Source organism: Triturus cristatus, chromosome 3_1 (genome assembly GCF_964204655.1).
Source record: "Triturus cristatus chromosome 3_1, aTriCri1.1, whole genome shotgun sequence".
Lineage (NCBI taxonomy): Eukaryota > Metazoa > Chordata > Amphibia > Caudata > Salamandridae > Triturus > Triturus cristatus.
In genome coordinates this window covers 1,063,384,607-1,063,407,650 of record NC_140583.1, presented here as the reverse complement: position 1 = coordinate 1,063,407,650, position 23,044 = coordinate 1,063,384,607, and the positions used below count along the sequence as shown (strand labels likewise).

Below are 23,044 nucleotides of genomic sequence, written 5' to 3'. Positions count from 1 at the left end.
CAAGGTTCTCCCTTTCGTAGTCACCACAGCACCCAGAGTCTTCACAAAATGTCTGGCAGTAGTGGCAGCCCACCTAAGACAACAAATTCACGTCTTCCCATATTTAAACGACTGGCTCATAAAAGCCAAGACACATACCCAGTGTGTAAATCACACACACGCCACAATTCAACTACTTCACATTTTAGGGTTTACCATAAACCTCGCAAAGTCGCACCTCCAACCATCCCACATCCAACAATATCTGGGTGCCACAATAAACACCTCAAAGGGCCTTGCTTATCCCAGTCCAGTCAGGGTAGTAAGCATGCAAACCCTTATAACAAGATTCCAGCCGCAACACTCACTCCCAGCTAGAGTGTTCATGCAACTCATAGGGATGATGGCCTCTTGCATATTAATAGTACCTTACGCAAGACTCCAAATGCGCCCCTTACAGGAATGCCTGGCACGTCAGTGGAACCAAGGTCAAGGTCAGTTAACAGATCTGGTGTTGGTGGACGGCCGCACACATCGCTCTCTGCAGTGGTGGAACACCCAAAACCTTTCCAAAGAGCGACCGTTCCTAGAGCCGGTTCCACAGATTGTGCTAACAGCAGACGCATCGCTCACTGGCTGGGGAGCTCATCTACTTCATCACACCATACAGGGCACTTGGACACCTCAGCAAAGGCTACTCCACATCAATCATTAGGAGTTACTAGCAATCTTTCTGCCATTAATATCATTCCAGAAACAGATATCAGGCAAAGCTGTCTTAGTCCGCACAGACAATATGACAGCAATGTATCATTTACAAAAACAGAGGGGGGACGCACTCTCTCCAGCTCTCTCAGCAAGCACAGAGCATATGGAGATGGGCCATTTCTCAAAACATATTCCTGTTAGCCCAACATCTCCCAAGAATTCAAAATCACGTGGCAGATCTGTTAAGTCGGCAGACACAACAAATTCACGAGTGGAAACTTCAACCACAAGTTCTTCAACCGTTCTTCCAAATGTGGGGGCAGCCAGAGATAGATCTCTTCGCCACACATTACAACACAAAATGCCCAAGCTTCGCCGCCAGATATCCACACCCATTGTCCAAACGCAATGCGATATGGATGAACTGGTCAGGCAGATTTGCGTACACTTTTCCACCTCTCCCACTCATTCCATTAGTGGTGCGCAAGCTGCAGCAACATTCGCTAACACTAATCCTAGTTACTCCAATATGGGCCAGACAACCCTGGTACACAACATTGCTGGAACTATCAGTAGCCCCGCACCAAAAACTATGCCTCTCCCCACACCTCTTAACACAGAACCATGGAGAGATCAGACACCCAGATCCAGCACAGCTCAACCTGGCGATCTGGCTCCTGAAGTCCTAGAGTTTGATTACCTCAATCTTCCCCCTGATTGCATGTAAGTTATCAAAGAAGCTAGGTGCCCCACCACTAGGGCCTGCTATGCAGCCAAGTGGAAAAGATTTGTTGTATACTGTAACAATAACATCAATCCTCTAGATGCCTCCACTCAGCACATCATATGCGACCTACTGCATCTTCAAAAATGTAATCTAGCATACACACCAATTAGATTACATCTCACTGCCATTGCAGCCTACAAAATAGACATCTGTCCCTGTTCAGGGTGCCTGCCATTAAAGCATTCATAGAAGGCCTCAAAAGAATAAGCAAAGGAGGGTGCACGTTCCATAACTGCGCGGCCTGCACCAAAACAGCGAGACAGACAATTCATGCCATCTTGAATTAGGGAACAATAAGCAGAGTGGCACCTGCCGAGAGGAGCATACAGGTCCGACCCGTATGCTTGGTGATGAGAGAGGACAGCAAGGGAGTGAGAGAATTTGATTGAAGAGGTCAGGGATGAGTAGAAATGTGAATTGCTGAAGAGAAGTGTGGACACACAAGAAGTGAGTGTGATCCAAAGGTGAGGGCTTCTGTTAGTACAAAGGGGAGATGTGAAAGAGGAATGGGGGGGGGGACTGCAGAGCTGTAAGATACAAATAGACAAAGATTTGAATGGAGAGACGAGGTGAATGAGAAGTGCTGAGGGGCACGGGTGGTGACAGGGCCAGAGAGGCCATGAGATAAATGTGAGAGACTGTTAGAGATGAGGGCAGTGAAAAGACAAAATGGCAAGAGGTGATTAAAGGTGAAGGGAGAGGTTGAATGGGGAGAATTCAGAAGTTGTAAAAAGGGGTGAAAGAAAATGGCCTTCAAAGTGAGAGAGGGATCCGGGGTTATGAAAGGAGAGAGGGATGGAAGGGAGGGGGTGAGAGGAAAGCTGCATGGGTAATCTGCTTAACTCTGCACAAGAACCCCAGGGTTTTAAGGGACCCCTGCTACTCCCGTCCAGGGTCAGGTGAGCTTCTAATGTGGCAGCACGTATTCCTGCAGAGTGGAAGGGCCTTCACAAAGGTTGACTTGAAATCTTTCTGATGATAATTGCTGTATTTTGGTTATAAATGGGTACTGATTGGGTGAAATCTTTCCTCAGTGTTACTGTGTGTAACAAATGTCAAAATAATGAAGCAATGCTATCCCAAAATACGCGGCATCACATAACCTCATTTACATTTTGCACTTTTTAATGGCCTTCCGTAAACAGGACGGTTGGAGCAATAACCTTTCTCCTGGTCCGTGCGACAATTTAACAAAACAAAGCACTTTGCACCTTATTCTATTCTGCGCACTTTATAGGAAACCAAGAGCACGGTTCCTTATTCCTTTTTTTAAAAAAAGCTCGTCCTTGCAACTACATGAGGGTTTTAATCTTTTATTATCCTTATCGAATGAAGAAATTTGCACTGTTCTACATTTTATCAGGAACGCTTTCTTAAGGAGGAAACGGTATGAATCATAAACAAAACTGACGTCTCCTGCTTATATTCGTAGAATTTTAGAGTTCTGTATTCTAATAATTTCATGAGAAATTGTGGTTTGAGTCAAATGACATTTTATTGTATTAACTTGATGAAATATTTGCATATATTGTGTATGAAGGTCTTACTTTTATGGTTTATTTAAACCGAAAAGTTATTTGACTAACATCAATACATGAAAAACATTTAGTTTGAGGAAACCGAGAGCAATCAAAAGCTTTATTTCCCATTAAAAATGCATCAAAAGGTATGTACATTTAATTCCGTAAAGATTATTATTTGCATTAATTTACTAATACAATTTCTAAAAAACACAAAACATTATATATATATATATATATATACACACACACACACACACACACACACACACGATATCCTTGTTGCAATTATAGTTAAATTTAATGGTCGGTAAGTACCTTAACAATGTGGGAGGATAATGCTATCTAAGTGGTGTAAGTACAAAGTCATTTGTAACAATCTAATTTCATCACACTATATGCCTAATAAAATTAACATTGCCCACACATATGTCTCTGAGCTATGATTTAACTATCTCATTAAGCTATCGTGACAGTAGCAGCCCTTCTCGGTTTTAAAGCAGCCTGTAAAAATGACAAAATCATACAACAAAAGAATTGTGATTCCAGTTGTTGTAGTACTGAAAGAGCTAATCTGCGAGAACATAAAGTTACTTTGTGCAGTATTGAACAATGAACCTTTTCCTCTCTATTTTATAGAGGGAAGAGAAAAACAAAATGTGAGAGATGGTATGAATTGAGATATTGTCACAGGGACATCGGGAAAGCTGATTTAATGAATATCGCAGTTAGGCGGCGTGTAGCATCTGGGCAGAATTTCACGAAGCCTAGAAGGCAAAGCAGAGGGTCATGCTGGACCAGCGACGAGGTGATCTCAGAGATAGCGGCACACACCTCACACCAGTATGTGGAGATCTGAGGGCACAGCCAGGCTAGGTGGGAGAAGTCTGCAGCAGGAGCGGAACATCGCGGACATCTGTCGCTGGGGATAAGTCCCATTTTGTGCAGCTGAGCAGAAGTTCGGTAAAGCCTATGTAAATACATTAAAGTGAATGAGGCGCAGACGGTAATTTGGGGATAGTCGTTTAATCTGATTGCAACAATGAAGCCAGTCCTCTTGAGAGAGTTAGACACCCAGGTCCTCACACCACGCCACTCGCACCCGGTCTGTAGAGATGAGAGATGCCGCCAGTGCAAGGACGTAAATCTTGGTGACCAGCTTTTGGGGGCAGGGGGATGTGTAAAGGAAGTTAAGAGTGACCATCGAGGAAGGAGGCTGGGGAAACGGGTGAAGCTCCCTGCAAATAGCCCTTAGTTCAGGGGTACTCACAAACTTTCTGTCGGGGGCCAAAATGACAGTGTGGTTAGTGGCCGAGGGCCGCACTGATAGGGGTGGAGTCTGTGGGGGCGGGATCAGTGGGGGGGCGGAGCTAGAGTAAAAAAAAAAACTTTCAAAACATTAGACAATGCTGTATTTCACAATCAGATGCAACTACAAAGAGCAACTTGCAGTGCACTGACCCGCTATAAACACCTGGATGTGACTCAATTCTAATTACGCACTTGACAAGAACAATATGCTAACATCCTAGAAAACGCAAACTCATAGGGAATGCAAGATTAAGTAAAGCATGTGAAATGTAAGCAGTGAGTGCTTTCTCATGAAAAGGTAAGGCCATGAATACAGGGCCCGGAAAGGACCCGTTGCAGTGCCCATTGCATATATCCTTTGAAAACATAGGCGGTGTGGCTTAAAAAGACCACATTCGTAAACACACAGATGCTGTATACATTTCGTTTTCCCAATTCCAATTCCCATTCAGTACCTCCAGGCAAGGTGCACTTTCCCACACAGGGAAAACAATGTTGTTCAAAAAGTGGAGAAAACAAAAGTATCACTTCACTGGCAAACACTGTAACGTGGCGCTAATGTGTTTAGGTGCAAATAAATCAATCTGGCCACCTTGCAACCACTCTGTCTTGCTTTAATTAGTTATGTATTTTTGACATTTGGAATCTTTTATTCCTCTCCACCCGAGGCTGCACTGGTGTCAGAAAAAGGACGTTCCCAGCAAAAATGTTTTCTTTTTTGGATCCATTTCACAGGGGAGCAAATAAAGGAAAGGAGGAAAGAGAAGGTAATACCTGTTTCCTGAAGTCTTGGTTTTGCACTAGCTGAGGAGCGAGACCGAAAGAGAGGGAAGACTCGGAGGCTTAAAGGCCGTCACCGGTGCATGCGCTCACAGTTATAGGGACTTGGGGAGGCTGCGCGCAGGAGCCATATGGAGTAACTGTAGGAAAATATACAGGACACATTTTCCTGGTCGCATGGCTTCACTATATTAAAAAGCACGTTCATAGGTCTCGCGCACAAACGATTAAAGAAAATAAACATACCTGAAGTTCACCAAAAGGTCCTTTAAAAGTCAGCTGTAACTCACGCTAGTTACAGCTGACTTTTAAAGGGCGTGAGCTTCGTGTGACATCAGAGGCAGGCAGGCCGGCCAATCCGATGCAAGCAGCAAGCAGAGACGATGGCCGCAGGAGGAAACGTTGTGAATACGTAATAAAGCGTATTCACAACGTTTGCTCCTGCGGCCATCTTCCCTGCTTACTCCCTCCACGGAAGTGTACTGGCATCGATCAAGGTCCGCGGGCCGCCAATGAAGGCCGGGCGGGCCGTACTTTGAGGAACCCTTCCTTAGTTGATAGTAGAGCAGAGAGCCATGGGGCCGGAATCGACAGCCAGGGCAAAGAACGTGTCCTCAGGGTAGTGGTCAGACACTGTGGAGAGCCCCAAGCGGGTTGCATGTTTAACCATCCCAGCTGACTGAAGGGGGGGAAAAGCCGGGTGATGAGCAATAGGCATGGCATTCGCCGAAAGCATGCTGGAGCCGGACAGTTTCCGGAGCCCGTCCCAGGCCCAGCGCAGAGTTTCTACAGTGTCGATCTCGGTGCGTGGAAGTTTCGCCGGGGCGAATAAGGTGGTTGTGAGCGGCCAGGGGGCAGTACTGTCGGCCTCCACCGCGACATGCGGCTGAAAAGGAGTTGGGTGGAGCCAGAAGTGGAGAAAACCGGCCTGGGCGCTAAGGGCGTAGAGTTTAAAATCTGGGCCACCAAGACCACCGCATGACATCGGGAGGGTGAGGATATCATAAGCGATTCTGGGCTGTCGATGAGCCCAGACCAGGGTGATAAGCAAGGAGCATAATCTGCGAAACAAAGTGGGCAGTGAGAGGGATGGGAATATTGACAAATACAAAAACTTCGGAAGCACCACCATCTTGGCAATGGCTATGCGACCCGCCAGTGACAAGGGTAACCTACACCAGAGGGGAATTTTGAACTCAAACCAGTTCACAGCGTGGCCAAAGTAAGCCCTCCAAAGTTAATATACATCGCTACTAAGCCAAATACCCAAGTATCTTGTAGGACCCGACGCCCACACAAAAGGGTATTCCGGAGTAAAGGGGACCTTGGCATCAGAGAGGGGGAAAAGTACAGGCTTAATCCAGTTAACCTAGATGCCGGAGTAGGCCCCGAACCGCATCACCTCGCGGACCAGAGGACTGAGATTCTCCTGAGGGTTGCGGACATAGGGTGTAACATCGTCTGCATACATGGAGAGGACAAGGGCATGCGCCGCGAAGCCAAGACCTCTCTGGGTGTGATGCTGTCAGAGTCTAGCGGCGAGGGGTTCCATGGCGATGGCGAAGAGCATGGGTGACAGCGGACACCCCTGCCTAGTACCTCTCGCGATGGAAATAGGCTCCGATATTTGACCGTTAATCCGGAGGCGGGCAGTGGGAAGGGTGTAGAGAAGTTGTACTTTGTGCATAAAGACCGGGCTAAAGCCTAAGCGAGGGAGGAGATAAAGAGGAAGGACCACTCAAGGGTGTCAAAGGCTTTGGTGGCGTCTAGCAGGGCGGCCACAGCCGGGAGTGTGGGATTACTTTGATGAAGGACGGAGAAGATGGTCCGGAGATTATGGGAGGTCGCATGACCAGGAATGAAGCCGGACTGGTCCGGGCGAGAGATGAGCGTCATGAGGGGGAGAAGGCGGAGGCGAGTAGTTTGGCAAAGATCTTGTTATCCGTATTAATTAATGAGAGGGGACGATAAGAGTCGCGGAGCTCTGGGGGTTTGTCCGGTTTTAGAAGTAGTGTGAGTAATGCCTCGCAGAGCGAAGGGGGGAACTGACTGCTCTCAAAAGATTCATTATACAAGGCAGCTAAGTGCAGGGCCGGGGAAGGGGGGAGGGCACGAAGGCCTTATAAAAGGATGCTGGAAGGCCGTCCGAGCCAGGGGCCTCATCACCGGGCAGGCTGTTAATAGCAGCAAGGATTTCTTCTTTGGAGAAGGGCTCATCAAGAAATTCCTGGTGAGAGTTGCCAGGCCACAGGTGAGGGTTGCCAGGCCAGAGGAGCTGAAGGGTATCGAAATATTGATTGAGAATCTCGCGCAGTGGCACAGTTCCAGCCGTATAAAGTTGAGTAAAATGCGATGAAACGCGCCTTGATCTCCTCAGGAGAAGTGTTTCTATCTGGGCCTCCGTCTCAAAGGGCAGTTATATAGGACGCTGAGTGAGGCGAGCGGAGGAGATTGGCAAGGGTCTTGCCAGGGCGGTCTCCCTCACTGAAGCAGTATGCCCTCGCCTCCCTGCCCAGAAACACACTCTCTCTGTTGGCCTCGTCAGCGAGCCTTGCCCGGATCTGAGCAAGCATGTCAGGGTTAGGGTCCATGGAATGGAAGGAGTCCAGAGCCTTAATCTCCGTCTCCAATTTATCAAGAGTGCGGCGAATAGAGTGTAATACACCAGACTGCTTAGAAATGCATTCCCCACGGATTACGGCCTTAAATCCTTCCCAAAGCATGGAAGTGGAGTCAACAGTGCCCTCGTTAAGCTCAAAATAATTCGTAATTGCAGTTTGTATCTCATCGCAGAAGACAGAGTCCCGCAGCACGTTGGGGGGAAGCCATCAAGAGAATGCGCTACATGGGGAGTGAGGGAGGCGCAGACAGAGGCGAACAGGAGCGTGATCTGAGGGGGAGCGATCTAGCGTGGTAGACAGCGTAACAGTAAAGTCACTCCCCAGAGAAGCGCAGCGGGGCCCAGTGAGATGTGGTGCCAAACTTGGGCAAAGAAATCCGGGTCGTCATTATTGGGACCGTATAGCGCAGCCAAGGACAATGGTTGGGCCAGGAGGGTGCTGTGCAGGACGACAAAGCGCCCCTCGGTGTCAATGATTGCCTGGGAGGTCTGCCAAGGAAGCCCTCTGCGCAGCAGGATAGACACCCCACGGGAATAGTTAGAGTAAAAGGAGGAATGTATTTCACCCCAGTGCCCGGAGAGGAGTCTGGAAGAGGTAGCGGGCAGTAGGTGGGTCTCCTGTATGAAACAAATGTCTACCTTATGCCAGGTAAGGTGGGCATGGACCAGGCGAGCCTTACGGTGGTTAAGGCCGCGGACGTTCCAGGTCCAGTGTTGTATCTGTCATAGCGCCATGGCAGAGAAGGGAATGTCAAGGAAGGTTAAAAGGTCAGAGAGAACCTCACGCAGTCGGGTAGAGAAGTGCAATAAGGAACATAACAAGAAGCGCATTGCAACAGTTGAGGTGCAGGAAAGTGCTAATGTCAAGATTAAAACAAAAGCCTCATTCGGAGGCAACGGTCCCAATAACCCAAATCCCCCCAGAATAGCAAGTAGAAGCAGATGTGCGATGGGGACATAATGCAGTGAAAGAGAAGAGCAATACAAAACGCTGTGTGGTTGAGGTGACGTGACATAAAGTGACCAAAAAAAGGGCATATATCAATACAAACAATAAGTGGGAGACAACAAACCCAAAGAACCCAATCCCCCACCACCCACACCAACTCCCCAATCAGGCTGAGTCCACCCACACCCACCCTGGGGACCCACAACTGGAAAGGGAAAATTCTAAGTCCAATAAGGGAATCATCCCGTGATGGCGTGGTGTCGCCCAGCACACTCTCCTGCCAAAGAGATAGGGTGGCCAAGCCACAGGTCGTAGCAGACAACAGAAGGGATTGTCACCAGGGAATCAGGGGCAGCGAGCCCGAAGCATGGTCTTCGTGTAGAGAGCCCTGCGGAAGAAAAAATACAAAGTGGGAGAGACCCATAATACGTGACTGAACAACAAGGAGTGCAGTTGGCAAGAGTGTCAAGAAATCAACAGGGTTCAGTCATTGTCACTTAAGTTGCCATTGGCAGTGGCCTGAGAGTTAGCAGGAGAAGAGCGTTGTGCCCGATCCAATTTCTTCACTAAGCCCAAAGCATCTTTGGGTTCCGGAAAGACGAACATCTTGGAGCCATGCATGACTTGCAGTTTGGCGGGATATGCCAGGGAATAGGAGACATAATGTTTTTGAGGAATCCGTTTCACCGGGAGGAACTCACGGCGAGCAGCCTACACCGCCATAGTGTAGTCGAGGTAGAACGACAATGAGTTGCTCTGATGAAGAATTTCGCCCTTCTCCATGGCCTCACGAAGAATGGCGTCGGGATCCCTGAAGTTCAGGAGTTTGGCAACAATGGGGCGAGCCGGCAGGCCAGGAGAAGGGCGAGGGCCAAGGGAGCGGTGGGCCTGCTCGACAATGAAAACAGAGGAGAGGATATCACCAAATAGTTCGCAAATGAGCTGCTCCACAAAGTCTTCAATTTTTGAGATATTGGGGGATTCGGGCTCACCTGTGATGCGGAGGTTGCTCCTGCGGGAATGCACCTCAAAAGCCTCACTCATGTTCCGGATCAGCTCAAGAATCTTGTCCATTTGAAGGTGCTTGTGGCGATCTTGAGTGGTGGCGTCCTCGGCATCAGAGACCATCGTTTCAACGTGCAGCAGACAGGCATCGTGCGAGTCAACTCGGGCCTTGACAGTGTCCAGGCGGGTCGACAGCTGGTCGACTTGGGCTGCAATGCCGGTGACTGTGGATTTAACATCTACCATGATGGTTTTTAGAGATCGTTCAACCGTGTCAGGGCCACATCCGTTTGGGCAGACGGGTCACCCCCATCGGCGACCACACCATCCTGGCGAGTCTGCCAGCGCTGATCGAAGGCAATCTCTGGTTGTTTAGGGCCGATCTTCCCCATGGTCGGACAGGAGCAAGTGAGAAAGGCCGCCGAAGAGCAGGTGGGGGCCTGCAACGGAGAGCCAAGTGGATGGCGGGGAGGAAGGTCGTTCAAAGGCTGAGGCAAGGCAGCAAATGCAGGGCCCCGGGAGGAGAGAGAAAGAACGGACCCAACACGCGGGGCAGGTTCGCAAGTCCAGGTCCCACATAGGAGAGGTGCAGCAAAGACAGGGACCCAAAAAGGAAAAGGCCCAAGAGAAGTAGAGCAGGTCTATGTGGTGGCAGCCGGAGGAGGCACTGAAACCTGAGGGGCTGCACAGACAGAAAAAGGCAGAGCTAGGCATGCGCTCCGGAGCAGGAACAAGTGGATCGGGCAGTCTGGGCCCAATGGCAAGAGTCCAGGCGCACTCTGAGCAGATGGCGGCCAGGCCGGAGGAGGATGATGATGAGGAGAAAGCTGCTGAGGTCACCTCTCGTGATAGCAGGCTATATCAGGCGCCCGTCAGATCCGCGGCCCCGGAGAAGAGGAGCAGGGATGGCGGCGTGGTGAGGCAGCCGGGCAGGCGGTGTGCGGGCAATATTGTGGCGTCGCCAGTACCGGCCCCCGCAGTAGGCGCAGAAGAGGGAATCAGGGCCGTGGGGGCAGATGAAGCAGGGAAACGCGTCGCCCTCGTCGCAGGGCCAGCAAAGAGGCAAAAGACAAGGGGCCTCTGCTGCGAAGGGGAAAGGCCCAGGCCCTGCAGTACGGCGAGCGCGCACCCAACCCAGCCGCCTCCACGGTAGCACCACTCACCAGGAATCAGCAGGGGCCGGGGTGGCAGGCAGGACCCAGCAGGTCAGCGAGGTGAAGAGGCAGATGCGGCCCGAGGCGGCATGGGTTTCAGCCTCGCGCCCGCCGCGTGATCCAGAAGGTAAGTGTTGCAGCCAGCGATGAATGAGCAGTGCAGCAGGGAGGTCAGGAGCCCAGGAGTGGTGAGCGAGGCGGGCCGTCGGCAGAACAGCAGGTCCCCAGTGAAGAGGGTGGAGAGGCGGCGAGCGGAATCAGCAGGGCCGGAGACTAACAGGCGAGGAATGGCCGCATTGACGGCAGCCACTGCCGTGAGCGCTGCAGAAGATGGCAGAGCCGCGTTGGCAACGACAGCGGAGAGACGCAGGGGGCCAGTGCAGTGTGGCGGACCGGGAGAGGCAGAGCATGAGCGCCCCAGCTGCGATGGAGGTAGGCCCAGTCCCCGCGGTGCGGCATGCATGTGCTCAGCTCTGCCGTGGGAGCCCTCACGGCAGCGCCACTCACCGGGATCAGCGGGGGGTCAAGCAACAGGTAGGCCCTAGGGGGCGCCACAATTCCAGTGAGGCGGCCGGTGCGAGGAGTGGGGGCAACGGCTCCACAGCAGCGCGGCGCAGGCTTTGGCCACGCGTCCTCAGATGGGCCCAGTAGGCCCTGGCAGCTACCAGCAGGGGGAAGGCGATGTAGCAGTGGGCTGCGAGGGCCAGAAAGGAAGCAGTTGATGCCCCAAGATGCGCTGGAACAGGATCGCACGGAGCGAGGTGAAAGCTCCGAAGTTATCTGCAGGATCGTGGCTGATAACAGGCTAGGCTGGCAGAGCCCACTCAAAGTGTGGCCATCTTCCAGCAGGCTAAGCCATGCCCCCCATATTTCTGTATTATTTAGTCCTTATGACCAGAACTTTCAGTACCAGTTCCTAAAACTGCTTTACTCTGCTAAATTTGTCTGACTGAAGGGGAGGGGGGGGGGGGGGGTATCTTACTGCAAGATTAATGAGAAGAGTTGCAGAGCTGAACTGCCTTAAGCAAATATTGGAGTTTCCGATATTGGGTTTCAAAGAAATTATTGGGGTTTAGCTCCCACACAAGCAAAGTCCTGCTAGTCCGCAAAGGTGCTGTGGAACCCCCACAAAGTTGTGTGAAGCCTAGTATAAATGCTATCAATTAATCACACATTGCCAATGCATAATGCATCTGCATGCAGACCAGCTGCCGAGGGCAGCTTGGTAATGGTTTTCAAGTTACCTAGAGCAAATGCTGAGAGAACATGTTGTGCATTACTTCCTGTATCAGCTACAAAAAACTGCAACTACAGATCAACTGAACAGAGGCCAGCTCTACAACGCAATGTTTATTATTTACAGGTCATAATAGCGAGCAAGGAAAAACATAAGTTAATTTATAGAAGTGCTTAATAATACAAATATATTACACACAGTCCCAGGGAAGGAGCCTGGGCTGAAGACAGTTCAGTTTGCTCAACCTCCTTGCCTAAGAAGGCATAGGAGAGCAGATGGTATCTGGTAGCAAAACATTTCAAGACCCAGGGCCAAAGGTTCCAGCCTTTTCTGCAATTTCCAAAGCCGCCTTTAAGTTCTGCTCAAACAGCTCGCACCTGAAAGGGTGACAGCAGGAAAAAAAGGGTTAGAAGAAGAGGGAAACTTCACGCACTAACAGAAGCACGCCTGAAGGTTTAGTGACTAATTCAAACAGAACACCCCCAAAATAGGTAACAGGATACCAGTGATTTCAAATGCAAACCACAAAATGACACTTGTCCACTGAACACATACAAATACTTAATTATACGTAAGATAGAAGTGTGCATTGAAGCAGGGCACTCACAGCAACCTGTAAATCCAAATCACCCCAAGAGCTGCAACCTTGAGGTGGCTTCACTGCTGTACAATAAGCAAACTTACCAAGTAGACAAGTTGACAGGGGCCTCCCCAAAACATATTCATTTTGTGGTAAGTGCGTAAGGCTGTGTCTAAGACATTTTGCTTTGCTGCTTGCATATACTCTTGTATTCACCCGCTATCCTTCTGAATCCCGGATGGGACCTGGGGCCAGAACCCCTGCTCCGCCCACATTATCCATCAGCTATACCCCTGAAGCTCTCTATGAGCTGCGCCCCCCTACCTCGGCTGCTTGCATGCACTGCTTACAACCTGCTGTCAAGATTCAGAAGTGTAAGTACTGTTCCTTCGATCTGGCTAATACTCAGGATGCCGCTAAACAAGCTCGTAAGTTTCGGATAATGCTTATGAATTGTAGATCCCCCCCCCCCCCCCCCCAATTATGGAATTTTGAGGCTGGATCGTCCAATAAGTAGAGGGGGCGGGATCGCGCTGATCCATAAAATATCTATTGAATGTGCATTGGAAAGGGCGGAGATAGAGGCATGTGAGGCAGGTCTTTTTACTATTGGGGCTGATAGCGCCTACATTATTAAAGGCCTTCTAATATACCGTCCGCCTGGCCCCATCCTTCAATTCACTAATAATCTTAGAAAATCGGTTATTCATCTAGCGCTACGGTATGCTAAAGTGATGGTGTTGGGCGACCTCAATCTTCATCTTGATGATGGAGATAATGTCTCTGCTCAAGATTTCTGTCAGGAGATGGCCTCACTTAACTTAACGCTCCAATCCTCTCTCCCTACCCATCAGTTGGGACATCTGCTAGACCCCATATTTGCCAACTGGGAAGGCATCGGGGTTCATGCCCCGATTCCGGTTCTGTGGCCTGACCACTATCTGGTCTCCTTCAGTTTTACGATCTTTAAACCTCAGACGGTGATCTTATCTAATAAACCTCAGAGGAAATGGGCCAATTTCTCGGCCTCCAGGTTTAACCAGGCCCTACTGTCAGGAGGGCCCCCGGGAGGGAGTGATGTAGAAACGGCCTGTAGTGCCCTGACTCACCGCATCAATGAGGCGCTTGATAAGGTAGCCCCCTGGGCCTCCTGTGCCCCAAGGAGACAGAGTAAAACTGCCCCCTGGTTCAGCGAAGAACTGAAGGTCGCTAGATCCGCATGTAAACGCCTAGAACGTAGCTGGAGATTGGACTTTATCAAGGATAGGAAGCTATCCTATAGATCCGGTCTCAAGAAATACCACTCTTATAAAAAAGACACGAGCTGCCTACTACAACACTAAGATTGAGTCAGCTGAGAACTCCTCTAGGGAACTGTTCCGGATTTTTTTTTTTTTTGAAAACCTTTATTGACAATTCAATAAGAACAAGTATGGGCCTACAACCCCCCGGGGCCGGCCGCTAAGCAATCAGAGCAATAACGACAAGTATAAACACAGGCAGCACTTCAGGGAGCAAAATCGTACAACTAATACTGTGAACAGCGTAAGTAGGGCACCAGGAGAAAAAGGTTTTCATTTTATGATGAAACAAGGCAGAAGGATCAGGTGACAAGCAATTTTAAAACAACGATCACGGATATGCAGAGTTATGAACGTTAGCGATTTACAGCAATCTATTCGGTCAATGGCGCAAACACAAGAACATCAGGATGGAGAAAAACATAGTCTACAGCTGCGCCCACAGTCCCCTGCCAGAACTCCCCAAGAACACCCCGGAAGTTGTGAACACATGGAACGGCAACGAGGCATAGCAAAAGGAGGTGTATCACGCTGATCCCAGAAAAAGAAAGACAAAAAGAATCAAAGAAAAAGGAGGCCATGGAAAAAGATAAAGGAATACAGAGTCCCCTCCCCCAACCCCCCACCCTGCACCTCTGCAGATGAGTACGGCCCCCCCCCCCCAGCAGTGTGCCTGTCGCCCTGGAACCAGACCCGAAATGTAGGAGAATAGGGAAAAAGAAGTAGGAAAGGACCCCCACCGGACGGGGGGGTAGAGAAAGTATTTATAAACTGGAGGAGGGCCTTCATAACAGACCCCCGGCTTCTCCCTCCCGCACGGTAAGGTTCCCCTAAAGTGAACAAGGAACAGCACAAAAACAATCTTCTCAAACCACGATGGGGAGCATTATGCGTCTATTGTGCCAGTAGCCATGTCAGGAGAGCACACCACCCCAAGCCCGCCCGTCCACTAGGCGACCACCCCCGAGGGGCCAGCCTCATCCCTGACCACTCAGTGGAATTCTGCCCATGCCAACCCCTTGACCCAGCACCATACCCAATGTTCCTAGGCAGAGGAATATCCAACAACGACAGAGAAGCGACGCACACAGGTGGGGTGGAAGTCTCTGAGCATCAACACAGTCCGCCGCGTGAGGAAACAGGCTTCCAAGTGCTGCCCTAGGATCTGCACTGCACGCAAGGTTCAGGAAGGCAGAAGCAGCCAAAAGAGACATTAGTTGCCGGAGTTGTCTCTGGGTCGCAGGAGGGCATGCACGGGATGAGGCCACCACATCCCACTCAGGTCCAACGCCTCCGGGACAGATCAGGCCCTCAGAAGGTCGAAAACACTGTAGCATACTGGCCGGGGCGTCCAGTCGTGTACTAACCTCAGGGGGGGCCGCCACAACGTCCTCCTGCGCGCAGTGTGGGTAGACTCTGTGTTCGTGCGGACAGGCGGGCCGCCACTGCCCCAACTCCGACGCCACACCATCAAGCTTACTCCCCAAGACCACGAAACCATGAACCAAGGAGGAGTGAAGAGTACCAAGAGCCTCGAGGAGGTCGCCGTATCCCAGCTCAGCTCTCTGTGATCTCACCGCCACACTCCCAAAAATCGTACGCTCACAGGCCCGCTGCGGCCCAGCGGACAGGATGGTAGGCTTCATCGACCCAAGATGGCCGCCAAGTATGCCCGACCCTCACCGGGGCCGGGACCCCAGGGCAAGCGTCGCGATGACCCCGTCGCGGGTGACCGGGTTCCGGGGGCAGACAAAAAACTATCCGTGGTCACGGGCAACAGTCGTCCCCACCACGGACCAGCTCCCGTAGAAATCCGGGGGCGGCCCGCAATGATCGGGGCAGGATACGGACGGCGGCCGGGCAGCTCACCAGCAAGGCAGGGGCAGTCACCGGAGGATCTAAGATTTGCACCCCCGGTCATGCACTCGGTCAGCCACACCGGGCAGTAGAAGTGACCACGCCGAAATGTAGGCCGAGTTTGGCACCGCTCCGGTGGGCCGACTCCACCCAGTCACCACCGGCCGCTGTTGTCGCACTGCCACCCGGCCACGGCGTCCACTCGATGTCCCGGCTCCAGGGCCGCACAGGCCGCAAAGTTCAGATGCAGTTTTCTCCGGCGATAGCACGGCTAGAAACCTCGGAGTCACACAGTCGGGAGCCCCTCTCCTTCAGAAACACGACCACGTAGCACAAGTTGAGGATCTCAGGCAGGATATCCGTGCGGGATGCGGAGGCTCACGGAGCCGGGGGTCTACGCTGCCGTCCCGGTCGCCATCTTGGCTCCTCCTCTGTTCCGGATTTTTAAAGAACTGTCTACACTGGACAGAATGCCACCCCCTAATAGGGACTCAGTTGAGGCCTGCGACAGGATTGCTGAGTTTTTCTCCGAGAAGGTGGAGAAAATGTATTCTACATTTCCGGAGGCAGCTCGCAATGGGAAATTCACTTCCACAAGTGATAAAAGCTTGACTGTGGTCTCCGGTCTTCCAAACTTTAGCCTTCCTTCTATAACGAACTTTCATGCCCTTGCTCTAAGCATTAAGTCAGGTTCCCCTAAAGATCCTATGAAACCGAAGAACATGAAGGATGTTAAGGTCACGCTGGCACCTTATTTTAGACACCTCATCCAACTCTCATTTAACACCGGAGTTGTCCCACGGGAATGGAAACAGGCTGTGGTTGTGCCTATCAAGAAGAAACCCGAATTGAAGTCTAGTCTGCTGGAAAACCTGCGGCCAATCTTGCGGTTACCATTTATTGCTAAACTCGCAGAAAAAGTGGTTAATGAACAACTGGTGAGTCCTATTAATCTGAACAATCTGCTGCACCCCACGCAGTCAGGTTTCCGGGCTACCTATTCCACTGAGTCGGCTCTGCTTTACTCCACTGAAACCATCCGCAGTTTGGTCGACGCGGCTCAGTCGGTTGCCCTGATCCTACTAGACCTCAGTGCTGCCTTCGACACTGTAGCCCATACCATCTTGCTGCAGCGTCTTAAGGAAGGCGAAGTGACTAACTTGGCTCTGGAATGGCTTGGCTCCTTCCTTCGAGATAGGAGTTTCCAAGTAGCCCAAGGACCGTTCTACTCTAAGAATGTTAGGCTAGAGCAGGGGGTCCCTCAGGGATCCATTCTGAGCCCTACGCTCTTTAATCTTTATCTTGCTCCCATGACGGAGAGTATTAAAAAGTTTGGTGTCAATATCGTGTCTTATGCAGATGACACACAGCTTGTTGTAGCTCTGTCCCAATCCCGTGATGAGGACGCCTCCAACTTTTCACTGTGCCTTCAAGAACTGGCCAGTTGGATGGCTAACAACTGCCTCAAATTGAACGGTGATAAGACCGAGGTAATGATTGTAGGTAGAAACACCAACCTATGGTCTCCCAAGTGGTGGCCTCAGACCCTTGGCCCTACTCCTACCCCTAGGGAGCAAGTGAAGAATCTGGGTGTTTGGTTGGACCCTAAACTGTCTTTTGACCACCAATCCAGGATAGTTGCTTGTAGGTGCTTCGGCATTATGAAGAGCCTCCGGAAAGTCCTAGATGTGCTCCCTGTAGTGGCCAGGAAAACCCTAGTCCACGCACTTGTCACCTCACGCTTGGACTATGGGAATGTCCTCTACTTGGGCGCTAACAAAAAAAGCACGCAAAGGCTGCAATATATCCAGAATGCTGCGGCCCGACTGGTCCTAATGCTGCCTAGGAGGACTTCAACAAAATATGCCCTCACCACTTTACACTGGTTGCCAGTAAAGGAACGAGTCTCCTTTAAGGCCCTTTGCATATGCCATCGAATCCTCCATGGAAGAGCTCCAGCCTATCTCAGTGACTTGCTGTCCCCCTACGCTCCTCCCAGGACCCTGAGGTCCTCGGGTACAGGGCGCGTTCTCATTCCTGTCATAAAAAAAGCAAGAATGGGGGGTCGTTCCTTCCGTCACCTTGCGGCTAAACAGTGGAACACGCTACCTGTGGAACTTCGCCTGGAGCAGTCCGAAAGCATATTCCGGAAGAACTTGAAGACCTGGTTGTTTAGGATACAATAGCTGGTCACCTCTCTATGGCTAGACTGATAAATGCTTTTTCTGATCTGCCATCTGTACCGCAGCGCGGGGACATACTAGGTAGTATAACCATGCGCTATATAAACTTCTTTATTATTATTAAATAACTGACTAACCTATCCACCACTCAAATTACTTTCATGTTTCACTATACTAATGCAACACTTTTCCTTCTTGGGTTCCAGAGTAGCGTGCTACTCGCTGAAAAAGCGCTTCGATGCTCGTCAGGGGTAGTAAGCGCAATATAAATGCAATTACAATTACATAAAGAAAAGAATTTCCTCTGAAAAAACCATTATCGGTAATTTAGATAGGAAAGCCCCATATGGGAGGAAATTAATAGTTTATTTTAAAACAAATCAAAAAGCTATTAAAAAGCCAAATGTAGGCTATTCTGAAGCTCCATAGGCATAGTTCCTCCACTTTCTGTTCCGATATGTGATGAGTGCACTTCTCTCCCTCATGTAAGACCTATGACATTTATGATGTACAATGGCTGCTCCTGGTGCTGTGCGAGCTCTCGGTTAGAGGGATTGCCTATTTCCTAAGGTGAGAGACTACTCCTGTGATTCCCCTACCCACCTAACCCCCCTCCCCTCCAACTACTTCTATTGGTGGGGGCTCTATGGCAGAAGCATGCATGGCTGAGGAACGCGTGCCTCTACCACGCAGCCCCAAAAACGTAAGCATGTAAACAACGCATTCCTTTACCATGCATGCCTTTATCACGCAATTTTGTCGCAAAGGCATGTTTGGTAAAGAGATGTGTGGTAAAGTGCACACCCCAGCCCCCTGTGCCCACAGTCCTAAAATCCTGGCCACTGTCCTATAAATGGACCACCCCCCAGCCCTCAAAACATCACCACCCCAAAAACCTTAATTTACCCCGAGCCCTAAAAAGTGCCCTGTCCTGAAAACTGCTCCTTCCCCCACCTGGAGCCTAAAAACACTGCTGACCTACCTTAAAACCTACCCTGACCCCAGCCCTGAGCCCTAAAACTGGCCTCATCCCTTAAAACCTATCCTCTTCCCCCCTGAGCCGCAGCCCACCTCACATTGCCATGTCCCCGTCCTTCGTGCAGGTCCTCCCTTGAGGTTCCTCACCCCGCCTGTTTAGTAAGCTAGAACGCAGACTGCCTTAACCATGCATGTGTGTGGTTCAGGCATATGGTTGGTTAAGGCAAGCATTGTTTAGCATGCAGTGAAACTGAATGCGTGCTTAAAGTTGTGTTGTAAAGGCCATTTTCTATTAATGGGCAGCAGTTATGTGCAGTGTAGTCATGGGTTGAATTCTGATAAAACCATCAGGTTGCTGCATTGCAAGGAATGCTTGGGTAGAGTCAGAAAGGGATGGGAGATAAATGTTGCACCTTTGAACTTGCTAACAATCTTGGTCGCACTCAAAGTTAGATTCCCTTAAAATATCTGGTTAACATCGCATTCTGATTTTAACAATAGCAGGAAAAAGTTATTTGCAAAATAGTTCTGCAGTATGCAGCTATTTTAGATTGCCGTGCTATGCATTATCCTGCTATTCAGTGGTTGGACTCGGAATAGCATTCTGTTTTATAGGGGTAAAAACACTTGCATTATTTCCCACTGCTGTCCATTTGGAGCAAAACAGCATCATTCCTTGGAGTATACCCACATTTCACATGCTCCTGGCAGCCTCCTTCATACCTGATTGGCATCTCCAGTGAGTAGAAAGGATTTTTCAATGCGTAATCAGAGTAGAGTTCATATATTTTCCGGAGGAGTGAGTCAATCCCGGCCTGTCTGGGATCAGCCAGGATTACAAACTTGATCCCTGAGATAAAAGTGAAAGAAACGTTACAAAGCATTCTACTGGCACTAGGGAGTAAGAACGGCAACATTTCAGAGTCAACGGAAAGACTGATCATGAGAAACTAAGCAAAAGTGCTGGAGAGGGAGTGAGAGAGGACAGAACTGTGCCGCACTCCTACAACCTTAATCACTGCTGAGAGGAGGAGATGCATCATCTTTAAAATCCTGGTTGAATTAGTCCACTTTGGCCTCAGTACTGTCCACCAAGCAAAATGCAACATCATACCAAGCCCTACATAAATGAAACAGATAACTCCAGTACCTGTAAATTATTGCTTTGTGTAATGTTAAGTTTTGCAGACTCCAAAACCATAATTTTTATCATCTTTATGTTGCAGTAGAACTGCAAATACACATTCATGTGGAGCCATACTCAATATCTGAATTGAAGTCAGGATAGTTTAAATAATTTGAAGAGACGACCGTGATACTATCATGGACACAGTAGTCTTTAGTTGGGTCCATTTGCTATTCTCGTTCTACACAGGAACAATACCTGCCCGTGCTTTCAAGAATGGAATCCAAGAGCACCTTGGAGAATGGAAGCAGACGGTACCCCGAAGAGATAAACTCACCCGTGAGAGTCTGGAAGCAGTGCAGTTTAAAGGTGTCTGTCTCCAACATTTCGATGCCTGAGCTTCCCAGCTCAGGCGACAGTTGAGATCCAATTGCAAACAATCTGCGGAAAGACAAAAAGCCAAGAAAGCAGATGAATGATGAAGAATGCGATGGGGAGTGGCACTATGCCACCTGCCTAATGATAGGTGTGAAGTCCATCATGGAAACTTGAACTGGGCAATCCTGCCTAATGTGTGCGTTCGCTCACAGCAGGTTATTTTCCCTGCCTAGAGCTTAATGGACCCTTCAACAAACTAAACAAGCATTGGCATAGCCAATAGGTCTCGCCTTTGGGACCTTATAAGTATTTAGTTATGCAGCACAATATCCTTACTGCAACAACATTAACTGTGGCATGGCTAAACACTTATAAGCTCCCAAAGGCGAGACCTATTGGCTATGCCAATGCTTATTAGAACTGCTGGTGCAGAGCACCGGCAGGACCCGGGCCACTTAAAGCCCTGACGGTACCTGTGGCCTGTATGACTTTGATCAAGCGATGATCTGCGGCAACATAGGCTGCAGTATTAAATGCACTACAGTGGCACACTGCCTTGCGGTTGACATTGCTCTAGTGACGTTTATATATATATATATATATATATATATATATATATATATATATATATATTCACAGCTGCCTCTGATGATAATGTACGGGTGAGCCCCCACGCGGCTGATGTACTGCCCCCAGTCAGCCACCATATGAGTGCTGTGTGGAAAGTCATGTTCCTAGACGCAGAGAACATTAATAACACATTGGTGGCAGCTGGAGTATTTCATTATAATTAAAGGGCAAAGTCTGTCACAGATTCAGAGCCGGGCTTCCTGCGACTGAACAGCTTAAGTGAGTCAACTTTTTAAAGCAATGTTGGCGGACTGCCATGCACGTTATGCGCATTCGGTTTCTGTAACGACTAAAAGGGTCCGACTTGGCAGAGTCATAAGGAAGTACGGCCCGCTCCGTGAAATATTACAGCTGTCGGAGGCAGAGAGTGCTTTATGTGGGAGGCCGGGGGGCTGGTGCAGTGACTTACATTTGGAGTAAATCGCTCAAGGTATGAGGCAAGTGTTTGGTTTTGAATAACAGTGTATGGAGGATTCCTGCAGAGTAATAATGGACCCTATGTTTACCTGGCAGAAATACAGCTGCAGATTGTTCCCAGGTTTGGCTTCTGTTTGTGAAAGACCCGGTTTTCAGTAAGGAAGAAAACCAATAGTTGTAGAACATCGTACACACACACACACACACTATTTCGCACGCAGACACACACTCAAGCAAACAGACACACTCACGCAGACACACAAAATCACGCAGGCACATTCTGGATAGTGTTGGTAGACGTATGTTATGTTATAATAAAGAAAAGACTCCTGGTGTGTGACGTTTCTAAAGGGGGGGCACAGGAGGCGGCGAGGGAAAAGTAAAGAGGTGCGGGCGTCCAGGTCGCCATTGAGGTGAGAAGAAAACTGCTGGGGTGCAACCAGCATAAATCCCGTGGTTTGATTGTCTGAGCATCTCACAGCGGGGGGGGGGGGGGGGAGGCAGGGCTTTCATTGGGAAAGGAAATGTCACACCGAGGGCAGAAAAAACGAATCCCCTCGCCACGATCTCCGTGGAGCGTGCTTAAACAAGCCCGGAAGTGGTGCCTAGCTGAGCCAAATAAGTCAGCAGATGCGCAGCTAAAACGAAACTTCGGGTGGGAAAGGGGGGGTGAGCGGAAGGGGCGTTGGGCTACTCTTTCGAAGAATGTTTGAGGTTTGAAGAAGTAAAACAAGTGGGAGGGGTGGGGAGAATGCGCACACACACACACACACACACACACAGGAGACAACTCTTGCAGCTCGGCGGGCTTGAGCCTTGAAGAAGTAAACAGGGGTGGGGGGGGGGGGGGGGGGTGGGGGAGTGCACGCGCGTGCTAAGCAGCAGCTGTTTGCTCTTTTGCAAAGCGCACGAGTATGTGCTTGGAAAAAGAGCTGTAAGACGGCTAAAGGTCTCCTATGCAGCGCATGCGCGTTGTGTAGGCGAGACCTAAAAACACTGCAGTCCTGAAAGACTTACTGTTATCAATGACCAGATTAGCACTGCAAAATATGAAAATACTGCTCAGCAGGCGCATTCCGAATGGGATAATTGAGTTGGAAACAGCAGGTCAACAAATGAGATTGAGCAGAAAGAAAACAGGACTAGAACAGGGCAGTGTTGGAAAAACACGTAAATCTATAACGAAAGCTCAGTTCGTACACTGATCAAACAGAACAAAATTCATATAACGATACCGGATTACTAGAAAAAATGGCAATGGCCAGACTTTCAATGCAACCTTTTTGCATGCAAACACAATAACAGATATTTTTGGTTTGCATAGAGACACCACATATACTTTCCAATCAGAAGCTAAAGGATGCATAAACACCCGACCTTTTAACCATGTGATCGTACAAGAGCTACTGTTTCTTCTTTCAATAATGGATTAAACATAGGATTGTTAAGGCGATGCTACAGGTCCACCTGAAATATCCGGTATACAGAAACATCACTGAACGACATCTGGATCCCCAAGTAAGCGAATGCATGCTCTTAAAGGA

The 23,044-nt window shown here is 49.6% G+C and overlaps 1 protein-coding gene across 1 annotated transcript in view; it reads right to left on the bottom strand.

The window, feature by feature from the left end:
* Positions 1-12,148: 12,148 nt before the first annotated feature.
* The window catches only part of TRAPPC4 (trafficking protein particle complex subunit 4), a 37,983-nt gene continuing 27,087 nt past the window's right edge, over positions 12,149-23,044 (bottom strand). Inside the window, exons 3-5 of the mRNA XM_085645887.1 lie at positions 20,413-20,516; positions 19,673-19,799; positions 12,149-12,427 (exon numbers count right to left, since the gene is read on the bottom strand). Coding sequence (XP_085502013.1) covers positions 12,349-12,427; positions 19,673-19,799; positions 20,413-20,516 — 310 coding nt within the window. The 3' untranslated portion in view covers positions 12,149-12,348. The remainder of the gene's footprint in view (positions 12,428-19,672; positions 19,800-20,412; positions 20,517-23,044) is intronic.